Source organism: Orycteropus afer, unplaced genomic scaffold (genome assembly GCF_000298275.1).
Source record: "Orycteropus afer afer isolate SDZICR_OR568_19922 unplaced genomic scaffold, OryAfe1.0 scaffold00545, whole genome shotgun sequence".
Taxonomy (NCBI): domain Eukaryota; kingdom Metazoa; phylum Chordata; class Mammalia; order Tubulidentata; family Orycteropodidae; genus Orycteropus; species Orycteropus afer.
In genome coordinates this window covers 452,356-465,926 of record NW_006922132.1, presented here as the reverse complement: position 1 = coordinate 465,926, position 13,571 = coordinate 452,356, and the positions used below count along the sequence as shown (strand labels likewise).

Sequence of the window (13,571 nt, the reverse complement as noted above, 5' to 3'; positions counted from 1 at the left end):
TGACCACCACAATAAAGCGAATATCACAATAAAGAGATTCACACAAAATTTTTTTTGTTTCCCAGTGCATATAAAAGTCATGTTTATACTGTTCTGTAGTCTATTAAGCATACAATAACCAAAAAACAAACTCACTGCCATTGAGTCGATTCCGACTCATAGTGACCCCTTTTGGGTGGTGAATCTTTACAGAAGTAGATTGCCCAGTCTTTCTTCTGCAGAGTGGCTGGTGGGCTTGAACCTCCAACCTTCTGGTTAGCAGGCAAATGCCTTAGGCACTAAAAGTCTGTGAGAGTTACCAAAATGTGACAGGGACACTAAGTGAGCACATGCGGAAAATGGAGCCAATAGACTAGCTTCGGTGTCAGGTTGCCACAAATTTTTAATTTGTAAAAACTACATTATTTTTGAAGTGCATTAAAATGAAGCACCATAAAATGAGATCTGCCTATAAATATACACTATATGCCTTCAGAGGGCTGGGGCACAGAAAAGGTAAGATTTTAAAAGAAAAGAAGAAACCAGAAAGGTTGGTAAGGTGAGGATGTCTGTGAAAGTTACCAAAATGGAATGCCTGACAAGAGAAAGCCACATATCTAAGACAATTTTTCTCACATTTCACTTTTGGGCTCACTTTAGGCCTTGCACACACCAAATAAACAGCCAATGTGTTGAATCAGGACACTCTGGAAAGAAAGAAAGAAAGATGTCCATGAAAAAAACAGTTGGTATTTATCTGTGTAGTGTGCACAGACCAGCAGCTTCTTGATATTTCTCCAAGGGATAGTCATGGAGCAGAACCAGGTCTTTATTCCCCAGTCTGGGAACTTTGGGTGCTCTACATGTATCTGGAATTGATAATAGTGGTTTGGTTTTTCAGCTGAATGGTCAAGAAGTGGAATTACCTTTTTTCCATCCTTCGGGGAAGCTGGAAATTTATCGAAACAAAAATAGTACCACAGTGGAGTCCAAGGGGGTTGTGACTGTGCAGTATTCAGATGCAGGCCTGTTGTACATCCGGCTGTCCACCAACTACTTCAATTGCACCGGAGGGCTGTGTGGCTTCTTCAACGCCAATGCCAGCGATGAGTTCTGTCTCCCCAGTGGCAAGTGCACAGACAACCTGGCAGTGTTCCTGGAAAGCTGGACAACCTTCGAGGAAATCTGCAACGGGGAGTGTGGGGACCTGCTGAAGGCTTGCAACAACGACTCAGAGCTGCTCAAGTTTTATCGGAGCCGCTCCAGGTGCGGCATCATCAACGATCCCTCCAACAGCTCCTTTCTGGAGTGCCACGGTGTGGTCAATGTCACTGCCTACTACCGCACCTGCCTCTTCCGCCTGTGCCAGAGTGGGGGCAATGAGTCGGAACTCTGTGACTCCGTGGCTCGCTATGCCAGCGCTTGCAAGAATGCTGACGTGGAGGTGGGCTCCTGGCGAACCTATGACTTCTGCCGTAAGTCAGAGTTATATTATGGGGGAGACTAGGGAAGGGGAGGAGATGAGATTCTGGATCTTCTTACTCAGGACTTCTCTTCCTGGTGGAACTGAGCGCAAGGACTGTCTAATTACTGTGCATACCTTCCCTAGCCTGATGTGTCTTCTAGAAGGCCCATCACTCCAAACCAGATTATTTCTCATCTTTATTTTTGTTCTTAATTCCCCAGTGCCTCTTTTTGTAGAAAAATTAGCCATGGTTGACTTGTAGTTTTATCCAGCATAGGGTAGAGACCTTGCTGTATCAAAGGAGTAGGGACATCCAGGCCCCAAGAATGAATCCAAGTTTTTTATAGTGGCTCATTTTGTGTCTTCTCATTGGCAAAAGAAGGGCCCTTTTCACTTGAAAGTGAGATGATCAGTCAGGGTGCCTTTCATTGTGTGAAGATTAGCACCACTCCCCAGGGCAAACCTGACAATGGCTGCTTAGAGGCCCATGCTGCTGTTTTTCCGTCTTGTCTCCAGAGTATCTGACCCCTCTCACCAAGGCTGTAGAAGTACTAGTAAGTAATCAGAATAATTGCTTGGAAGACCAACATATGACACTCCTGTTTATCAGGGAGATCAGGGGGAGGAGTAACCTGTAGGTTAGAAGAAATTCCCTAGCTGAGAGCCTGGGACCCATGCCTGGACTCATTCCTAGATCCCAGTACACATTCTTCCCTCACCAAGTGATCAACCCAAGACAGAAACTAATGCCACCATTCAGATTCCATCCTCTACATGTTTATCTGTGCTCCATTACATCTTTTCCTGCTTATGTTTATTTTTTAAAACTTTTTATTTGTAAAATTTCCAAGTTGCAGAAGAGTTGCAAGAGCACTGGTATACCCTTTACCCAGATTAACCTACTGTTAACATTTCCCCCTTTTGCTTTATCATTTGCTCTCTGTTTCTGTCTTTCTGTTTCTTTCTCTCTCTGGATATGTCTCTGTCTCTCTAAATATATATACAAAAGGAGATACATGTATATGTGAACCATTTGAGAGTAAGTTGTGGACAGTATACCCCTTTACCCTTGAAGCATTCAGTGTGTATGTCCTTAGAATAAGGACATTCACTTACATGACCATAGGTATCTACCATAGAAAATTGAACATTGATACAGTAATTGAACATCTCTACTCCAATTTTTTTCAATTCATTCAGTAATGTCCTTTATAGTATTTCTAGTCTTGGATCACACGTTACTTTTAGTTTGTCTTTTTAACCTCTTATAATCTGATACAGTTCCTTAGTTTTCTTTGTCTTTCATGACTTTGACATTTTTGAAGAATACAGCCTTCCCTTACCCCCTCTGCTTTTTAAATAGAATTCCCTTCAATGTGGCTTTGATGTTTCCACATGATTAGAATCCGGTTATGCGTCCCAGTCAGAATCCTACATAGGTGGTGTATGTTTTTTTCATGTTGTCCTATCACATGCAGAAGCAGCTTCTGTCCCTCTTTCCTTCATTAGTGACATTTATTTTGACCCCCTGGTTAAGGAGTTATTGAATATCTCCACTATATAGTCACTATGTTTTATCTTTGCAAGTAATAAGTCATCTGGGGAGAAATATGCAAATATCCCCTATCAAAATTCCCTTCATAGATTTCGTGCCCACTGATAATTTTTGCATTACCTTTACGGTTGCAAAATTATGGTTTCCAACGCCACCACTCCCTCCATTTTCACCTGTCAGAAGCTGCCTTTCTATGTAAGCAAGAGCCTCTCTACTCCTTTTCTCTCTCTCCCTCCTTTCCCTTCATCCATCTATCTATCCATCCATCTATCTGTCTATCTTCATCATCATCATCATCATCTTATTAATATGAACTTATGGATTCCTATTTTTATCATCCTTTGTAACTCATATTACATTTGTTCATTATTTTTTATGCTAACATTGTTCCAGATTTTGCCTGTGGGGGTCTCTTCAAGCAAGCTTCTCTGTCTTTTTGCCAAGCCTATGCCATTTTTTGAATACTTACTTACTCTCTGAAGTAACAAGATGCTCCACACTCATCACTTACCTTGCCAGCCCCAGACTGAAATCTGCCATTTCTCCAAGACACTCTGATACTTTTGGGTGGGGAATATTTTTAGAAACAAAGATCTAGGGGAGGTGTGCTCCTTGCAATGGGAATACCTTTGCTTTTGTTTCTAGGCCCTTTCAGCAGACAGAACTAAGACACACACACACACGTCTTCCATTGCTTTGCTCTTTCTCTTTTAGTTTTAAAGGGGAAAGTATAGAAAGTTCTCATATACCCTTCTCTGCCTATGTACAATTTCTCCTGTTATTAACATCTTGCATTCATGTGATACACTTGTTACAACTGAGGAATCAATATTAATAGATTAGTATTAACTAAAGCCTATAGTTTACATAGGAACATAGTTTACATGGGAGCTCTGGTAGCATAGTGCCTAAGGCACTTGACTGCTAACCAGAAAGCTGGCAGTTCGAACCCACCAGCCACTCCTTGGAAGGAAGATGGGGCAGTCTACTTCTGTAGTGATACTGCCTCAGAAACCCAAGGAGGGGTCGCTATGAGTCAAGTCCGACTCGACAGCACATAACAACAACAACAACAACAACATAGTTTACATTAAAAAACAAAAACCAAACCCACTGATGTCAAGTTGATTCTGATTCATAGCGACCCTATAGGGTAGAGTAGAACTGTCCCATAGGGATTCCAAAAAGGTAAATTTTATGGAAGCAGACTGGGGGGTTTGAACCAGTGACCATTTGGTTAACAGCTGAATGCTTTAACCACTGTACCACCAGAGCTCCTCTAGGTTAATTAAATTAGGGTTCTTGATTTATGCTGTACAGTTCTATGGATTTTGACAAATACATAGTGTCACGTGTCCACCATTACAGTATCATAAAGAATAGTTTCCTTGCCCTAAAAATGTCCTGTGTTCATTCCATTTTTTAAAAAATTCTCAAGTATAGCAAGGATCCTGGAGCTGGCGTGAGACCAGGTAGTGTTTTGTTCTGCTGTACATAGGGTTGCTATGAGTTGGTGATGACTCAACAGCACATAACAACAACAACAACAACAACAACATACTTTATGATTAAGGAGCTCTGTTGGCATAGTGCTTAAGACATTTGGCTGCTAACTAGAAGATTGGTGGTTCTAAACCCACTAGCCACTCAGTGGAAGGAGCTTGAGAAGTCAGAGAAGCACAGAGAGGGTTGGTTGTTCAGAGAAGAGTAGTTAAGTATTTGGCAAGCCTTAACCACCCTAGGGAGTAACTAAGGGCAGATGTTAATCCTAAACCTGGAGTTCTGGGAACATGAAGGAGAGTGGGTCCAATGTTTCCCTTGTTCACCACATCTAGTGAAACTTTATAATAGTTTCTCAAAGCCTTTTTGTTTTTTTTAAAAATTTATTGTGCTTTGGGTGCAAATTTACAGGGCAAATCTTGTTTTACATTCAACAGTTCATGTACATTTGATTTCATGCCCCGATTACCATCCCCGACCATAACAAACTCTCCTCCCCTCCCATTCCCATGACTACGGTCTCCCTGTGCCACTCTTATCTATACACTCCTGTGTGTCCAGCTTTCCCTCTATGTGAATGCTGCCCCTCTGATGCCCATGGCCACTTGCTCTAAGGGGTGTATCTCCCTAAAGTAGGTGAGTGTATCTCAGTGCCATGTACAGTGCCACCAAATTATGCTTGGCACAGTACAAAACAACCCAGGTATGTAGGTCTTTCTACTGTTAGGATGAGAGCCAATGCATGAGAATGAGTCCAATTCTAAGCTCGAAGGGTAACCTGGGGCCATAGTCTTGGGGGTTGGATCAGACTAGTCGGATAGACTGACTAGTAATTCTGGTCATTTTTGTGTTCTCAAAGCCTTTTTTAAATCTCCAGCATCCTCTTCTGTCCTATCACTAGCTAATTGAACATGATTTCTGTCCCTACCCACACACTCACCTTTCTAAATGTACTTAAATCATGGCAGAGGATTACCGAGTCTCCCCAAAAACCAGATCCATTTTGTTGCCAGGCTGTGTCAGTGCTATGCTTTTGACCACTAACTCCTAACCAGCAGGGAATGTTTCTGGGTTGTTTTTGTACTTTGCCAAGCATAATTTGGTGGCACTGTACACGCCAAGCACAAGCAGTGTTATGGGGATGATTCCCCGTCTTCCTTGTGCAATGGCTGCTGAGAAGACCTTCTTGCCATCCTTCATCTAGGCTAGCAAAGCTGAAGGGAGCTCTTGCAAGTGCCCTTTTCTTAGAGAGAGATGTGGGTAGAAGCAGCCACATGGGACATGGCACCCTCAGGTGGAGGGCCAGGGCTCCAATTTGAGACATCCCCTAGGATGTCTCATCTAGACCTTTTGTACATGGGTCTGGAGAGAAGGGTTTGGAGCATGTACACTTGATTCATCACATCTCCAGATACTAAGGGGTTAATCTGGTTGGGGTCTTTCAGAGTAGAGATTGGGATGGGCAGCAGCTGCAAATCAGGAATATACTCTTCTTTGAACCTAGAGAGAGATGACCACTGCTTCTGTGTTCAGATATTTTTAACTGGCCCTCCTGTTGGCAGAGCCAGGCTGCCCAATTAAATAATATCATAGAAGCATTCTCAGAGATGACAAAAGTTTTATTACTGCATGTCTGTATGTTCCAGACTTTCAGATAAATTCAGACAACACAATAAGTCATAAAGCGAGAGCCATTTAAATAAGTCATGTTATTTGCTATCACCATAAACCTGCAGTCAGTGTTATAACATCCATAATTTAGAGACAAATAAGAAAATCCCTTCATACAGACATATTTAATTAGTGCTGAACTAGCCTTCAACTCCAAAGCCGTATGGTATTGTAGTCAATGGGGAGAGCAATGGAGAGTGGAGACAGTCCTTTAGCTGAGAGAAAAAAGATTTGTTTCCAGCATACAGTGCAGAACTATTGAGTTTGTCCTGGTGGGCAGAATTATTATTGTCATGCAATTTATTTCTTTGTAGTGTCCTTCTTGTCCTTGGGTTGTAAAACACTGTTAAGAGTAATATTATGTATAAGAGCCAAAGAAAATTTTAAAGGCAAGATCTTATTTTCCCAGTAGATGGTTGGGACCTTCACGGATCTCTAGATTTCACAGACTTGCTGGCAGATTTCTTTTAGCTTCCTGGAGTCTGTCCCTGATTATGTCAAGTTTTGACAAACCAAAATAATAGAGAAAAATGGGAATGTTATCTGAAACTTCACAGTAAGCAGCACACAGAGTTTGTGTGCTCTGCTCTTTGACTGAGAGACTTGATCCATCAAGGATGGCTTCCTGTAGAAGTGAAAGTTGAAGTGAAATTTGAAAGGTGGGTGGGATTTGGCTTGTGGGAAGGCAGTCCAGGCAAGGGAAAAGGAGGGAATGGGAGTGAGGATGGTACAGAGGGTAAGAGGGAGATGGAGGCAACCAGAAGACCTAATGGGAGAGAAATGAAAGGCAAAAGAAAAGACATGAGACAAAATCTAGACTGAAAAATACCTTTACAAAGCTGATCTGTGTAACAGAGTATAAAGGAATCATATTTAATGAGGTGCTACTATGGGCTCAATATTATGAGGCCATTAATGCTCAGAATAACCCGCTAAGAAACTATTATCTTTATTTTATAAAAGAAGAAACTGAAGCTCAAAGACATCCCCAGGTCTCTATGACCCCAAAACACATGTTCTTTCCAGTACAGCACACTGCCACTCCAGAACTCTAGACTCCAAGTTAGGAGATTTGGGTTCAAGTCCCAACTCTGGTACTTAGTAGCTGGGTTAACTTGAGTCACTGAACTTTTTCTCATCTATAAGATGCAGACAGTAAGATTTATCTTACTTTGCAAGTTGTTGAGATGAAGTCAACAAAGATGCTTAGGATAGTACCTGGCACGTAGCAGATACTCAATACATGCTCATGAAATCAGAATTCTCTCCATGGCAACCTAGGTGTACCAGAGGAGCATGTGAGTGAGGAGTTCACTGAAACTTTGATCACCCCAACTGAGAATGACAGTGGTGCTGATCATGTGGAGTTCATCAAACTCACTGAGCTGTAGAAATAAGAGTACACAGACTTACATGTACACATGCATGCACACACGTGTGCCCACATGCACCTGAATGCATATACACATACATATGCATGCACAAACACACACACACACACACACTCTTATCTCTGACTGCTGTTCCTTTCTCATGCCTGTCTTTTCTTTGCCCCCCTCCCATCCCTTAGCACTGGACTGCCCAGAGAACAGCCATTTTGAGGAGTGCATGACGTGTATAGAGACCTGTGAAACCCTGGCTCTGGGCCCTATCTGTGTGGATAGCTGCTCTGAGGGATGTCAATGTGATGAGGGCTATGCCCTGCAGAACAGCCAGTGTGTTACCCGGAGTGAGTGTGGCTGCAACTTTGAGGGCCACCAACTTGCCACCAATGAGACCTTCTGGGTGGACCTGGATTGTCAGATCTTCTGCTATTGCAATGGCACCGACAACAGCGTCCACTGTGAGACCATCCCCTGCAAGGACGACGAATACTGCATGGAAGAGGGAGGCCTATACTACTGCCAAGCCCGGACGGATGCTTCCTGCATTGTCTCAGGCTATGGCCACTATCTGACCTTTGATGGCTATCCTTTTGACTTCCAGACTAGCTGCTCACTCATCTTGTGCACCACAGGAAATAGGCCTAGCTCAGACACTTTCCCCAAGTTCATTGTCACAGCTAAGAACGAGGACCGGGATCCATCGCTGGCCTTGTGGGTCAAGCAGGTGGACATGACTGTGTTTGGCTACAGCATTGTGATTCATCGGGCCTACAAGCATACTGTGCTGGTGAGTAGTCACAGTCTGGGTCTCAAGAGTTAGTTACAGGGATGTTGGGACAGGGGTTGCAAGTCAGCTGGAGCTGAATCAGGCTAGTCCAGTATCCAAGGAAAATCATGACAGGTTAGAGCAGAGAAGCATCCTGGAGATTTTTCATCACTTAATCTTATAAATAAGGACACTGGGACACAGAGAGAAAAATAATTTGCCCAAGTCACAGAAACCTAATTAGGAGCAAACCTCACTCTGGAAATGGCACCTTTTATATTGTAGAAGGGTATGTTGCAGAAAGCACAGACTTTGGAGACATAGATTTGAATTACATCATGACTTCTGCCTTGGGCAGTCACTTCCTTCTGGCTTAGTCACTTCATCTATAAAAGAGAACTCATGCCTAGCACAAATTAGGCATCGATAAGAGGTACCACTGTCCTAATTCATCTCCTGCCCTCTTTTGATATCAGAATTATACTTAACTGCTTCTAGCTTCCTTTTATGGAATCCCTGGGTGGTGCAAATGATTGAGCAGTGGGCTACTAACCAGATGGTTGGTGGTTTGAATCTAACCAGAGACACATTGAAAGAAGGGCCTGCTGATCTACTTCTGAAAAATCACAGCCACTGGAAACCCTATGGAGTTCTGTTCTGATAACATGGATTTGCCATGAGTCAGAGTTGACTTGACAGCAACTAGTTTTGGGTTTTTTTTTTTTTTTTAATATTAAAGTAGTCCAGAAAATAAGGTGTAAAAGGTTAAGGTCACTGCTACTAACCAAAATGGAGTTTTTTTTTTTTTTTTTTTTTTTGGTTACTTCTTTCCATCTCCACAGTTGGTTCCCACAGGATCCCAGGAGTTCAAGAATACTGAACTCATTTGGAGCACTCAGGGGCTCTCCTACAATCTCTTTACTTACCTAAGGGCTTTCGTTCTACCTAAAGAGCATTCCCTTTGACCATGAAGGCAGATGCAAAGTAAGGATTGAGAAGTTCCATGTACGCCTTGTCATCCAGCCTGACAATTTCAGCCCAGAGGCAGCCTATCCACTTCTTGGCCAATATCGTGTGCTGAACATAACTTAAAAAACTAAAAAGCAAGCCAATAACCTCTGTCTTCAGCATTTTGGATAAGCTGAATTAGGGTGTTGGCCATCTTATCATTACTGTCATAGGTTTGTGCCGTAATTTACCTCTAAGGGTGCTCCTTTTCATTTTGCATAATCTCTTTAAAATTCTGAGTTGTATTTAGAGCTACCCAGGCAACTATAAGAGTGCCGGTGGTGCAGTGGGTAAGGCATTCGACTGCTAACCAAAAGACTGGTGGTTTGAACCCACCAGCCACTGCAGTGGAAAGATGAGGCAGTCTGCTTCCATAAGATTTACAGCCTTGGCAACTCTTTTGGGGCAGTTCTATTCTGTCCTATAGGGTCACTATAAGTTAAGAACAATTACACACAGTGGGCTTTTTTGTTTGTTTGTTTTGTTTTTTGGTGGAGGGAAAATATACTGATTTATTTTCTTCCTTGGTATTTCCTTAAATATTTATGCACCCATGAAGATTACAACCTAGAAAACCCTATGGGGTAGTTCCATTCTGTCATATGGAGTCATTATGAGTCAAAAATCAATTAAGACAACACTTAACGACAACAACTTCTCTGACAAAGAGAAGTTCCCAAACTTCTTGAATTATCTTCCCTTTCACATCTATTGGAAAATCTGCCTTCTTACCATCTAAGGTACATGGCTTACTATGCCCATTCTTAGCATTTTGGAGTAATATGCACCTAAGCCACTGATTATTTTCCCCTTTGCTTCTCATAACTGTGTGTTGCTGTATCATTAGGGCATTCATCATATTGTCTTTTACCTTGATGGATGCCCATATCCCTCAATATTAATCTTAGGCTTCTTAAAGAGGGGGGGCATACCTAATTTATCTTTATGTTGAATGAATGTACGGTGATTTGCACACAGTGACACTCAAAACATTTTGTCAACTAGATGAATGAGATGACATAATAACCCCATTCTTCCAAGGTTCTTGTCACTTTGGTTTTGCTACTGGTCGCTTCTTCAGAAATCTGGGAGATTAAATTGCCATGGAAGCAAGTTAGGAATGTATCAGATGCTTCGCTTTAGCCACAGACTTCCAGCAGATATCTGTATGGGTAAAGTTGCCCATTATAATAACTTTTCCCTATTGCATTTTCATTGCATAAGTGTCAAAACAAATATATCAATCATTTTGTTCAAGTAGCTTGCATGATTTTTGTCTTTTTCTCCTTTTCTCCTCATCTGGTATATTTTTACCCTTAGATTTACAAATATTCTTGCAATAATTTATTTCCTTGACATTCAACTCTTCCACTTTTCTACCTTACAGGCTCTTTGCCTTTAAAATATAATCTGTTCATAGATCCTGTCCCACCTAGTTTATTATGAAGTAGTATTTGATGCCTTGGTTTGTGTGTGCTCAGCATTTAAGTACATAGATATCTGAGGCCAGGTGTGTTGTTTTCTGACCTCTCTGTAGTTCATTTTGCAGATAGACCACTGGGCCTTTATGCACAGTTACTCTATTTTCATCATTCCCTCCCTTCTCTCTCCTTCATAGTAACTGATTTTCCACTCCCTCTGGCATCCCCCCCCCCCCACAATAAAGCTAAGTCCCTAAAAGGTCAACTCACCTTCCAGCCACGTGTCCTACCCAATTTCATGAGATGCAGTCCTGCGTAAAGTCAAGCTCCACAACCACACGGCCAGTGTCTTCCTCACATAAAGAGATTGGGAGGAGGATGGGGCTGAGAGAGTGATGAGCATAAAAAAGGAATTGATTGAAGAGGTGGAGGACCCTTTGCCAGAATCTTTCTTTTTAAGCCAGCTACCCAAACATCATCAGTGCCCAAGCTAGGAACAGGATTTTTAGCTTTCAAATTCTTGACAAGCAGACAAAGTTCAGGATGCGTTGAAAGTTCTTTTCTTTTGGGCCCCGGGAGACAAGTTTAGCAGTTACTTTGAGTTATTAATATGCATTAGAGGATCTGATTATTCAATGATTTGCATTTGTTTTTCCCATGATGTTATTATTAGTCACCAACTATCTCTCCCTGAGACTGAAGAATAATGGCCGTTATAATCACAGTGTGATGAAGTGCAAGCAAAACACAGCCCAGAGCCCCTGGTCACTGCTGGTGCTCTCAGCAATGGAGGGTGACATGGAAGTGACTCCTTGGGACATGGAGACCCATGTGACTCTGCCTGTTCCCTGCATTAAGCAGGGACCTACTACAGGGAACATGCACAGAACCAGGGGAAAATAGAGATAAACATGCTTTCTCTATTCCAGGCAGGGTTGTGGGGGTTAGTGAGAGAAGTGACACAACCCTGGGTGCACTGAGGTGCCCACAGCTCCACCATCTGTAGGCACAGCTCAGCAGTAGCAACCTTTCTCTTTTCCCACCTCTCCTAAGGCTTCTGCACAGTTAGGAATTTCATGACCCAGGCCAGGGGCAGGTCTTCAGGGTGCCCACAGCTAGTCTCCTGTGTCTTTATGGCCTATTGCCAATCTTGTGGCCATCAGAGAAGAATGAGGGTTTTAGCATCACTCTAGCTCACTGTAATGTGAAGGACTGCAAGGTTGTTACCTGCAGAGGGGTTTGAGAGACCAACAGAGGGCCTGCCTAAGTCAGCCTGGGGGAGCTTCAGGGAAGGTTTCCTGGAAGAGGTGATTGGAGCTGAACACTGAAGTGATACATTAACTAGGCAGAGAATAAGGTAAGGCCATTCTAGAAAAAAGAAACATTGGTAAAGACCCAGAGGCATAAAAAACCTGCAGTAAGAGGGGACCTTGGAACACTGGTGCATGAGAGGTCAGGAAGTGGGGAGCAGCGAGGTAGCTGAAGAGGCTGTAGTAGTAGATCAGGGCCAGTTTAAAGAAAAGCTTTCTACTAAATCTAATCTATGATCTTAGTTCCAATACTTAAAACTGTTAACTACATTTCCCCACGTCCATCCCCATTTGTCTATGTCTTCCCTTCTCTGCAGCTTCTTCCTCCATCCATCCAACTTCATTTCCATACTAACCTCTTCCTTTTTCTCTGGCCCCCTCTCCCTTAGCTCCCTCTGCACCTCCATTTCTCTCTCACAAAGAGAGACAGCAGTGATGTCAGTCAATTCATGGAGTTTCAGAAACAGAGAGAACTGAACCCGCCTTGTGAGAGGGAGAGTATTTCTTTCTCAAGCTTCTCCTTAGCAATGGCAGAATTTGCAAGCCTTTTAGCTTTAATCCAATTATATTGCTTTCCCAAGGTATTGCTTTCTGCCTAACATCCGGTAGTCAAGATTATAGAATGTGGGGATGCTTGGGAAGAAAAGCAAGTGACACATAAACACCTTTGAGTGCACTGCATCACTTTTAGTTTATTAATTATGAGCCTTTGAGGCAGGTCAGAGTCCCCATGGCTTCCACTTCTCTTAGCAACCTGCTGTGCCTGTGTTCTTTGTGTCCATATCACTCCATTTCCAGGCCTCCTGGGTGAGATACTATGCTCATCAGGCACCATCTCACTCCTCCACCCACCTCCACACCTACCATCTTGATGTCTCATCCTCAACATCCTCTTCTCTCTCTCCTTTCCAGACATGGAGGGTGGTAAGTCCCCTCTTCTCCTCTCTAAGGCTACTCTCCTCCTATGCCTGAATCTCATTTCTTTCTGCTTTGCTAGGCATCTTACTCATCTGTCACTTAAGTGACTCGACGGCACATAACAACAACAACAACAAACTGTAAGAGAATAAATCCCTGTTTGTCAAAGTCACCCACTTGTGTTATTTTCTATTAGAGCAGCACTAGAGAACCAAAACATTGGCCTAAGACAGCAAGAATGCCCCTGCCCCAAGTCTGAGTTCAAAGCACCAGCTGTAGGGTCTGGGTGAAGACTCCTCGACCTTGGGCTTCAGCTCGAACACTTGCTCCCAGCCCACTGAAACTGGAGGCTTCTAACTCAGGCAGCTACTGGCTGCCGAGGCTAACGAAACCAAGGTCAACAAGTAAAACGGCACAGTCCCAATATTATTAATAAACATGGCAGACCTCTAATTCAAGTCCAGAAACAGTCCCGAGATCAGCAGGCAACATGGCAGGCTACTGAATGAAGACTCAGCTAAATTCAGAGTTCAAGCATGCCAAAAAGCTCAAAGACCTTTCTCAAAGCTTCTTCTTATGCACTGGGAGTAGAC

At 42.9% G+C, this 13,571-nt stretch overlaps 1 protein-coding gene across 1 annotated transcript in view; it reads left to right on the top strand.

The window, feature by feature from the left end:
* Window positions 1–13,571, top strand: part of LOC103209983 (alpha-tectorin) — a 246,120-nt gene that overhangs the window by 161,154 nt on the left and 71,395 nt on the right. Inside the window, exons 15-16 of the mRNA XM_042782976.1 lie at window positions 881–1,454; window positions 7,741–8,342. Coding sequence (XP_042638910.1) covers window positions 881–1,454; window positions 7,741–8,342 — 1,176 coding nt within the window. The remainder of the gene's footprint in view (window positions 1–880; window positions 1,455–7,740; window positions 8,343–13,571) is intronic.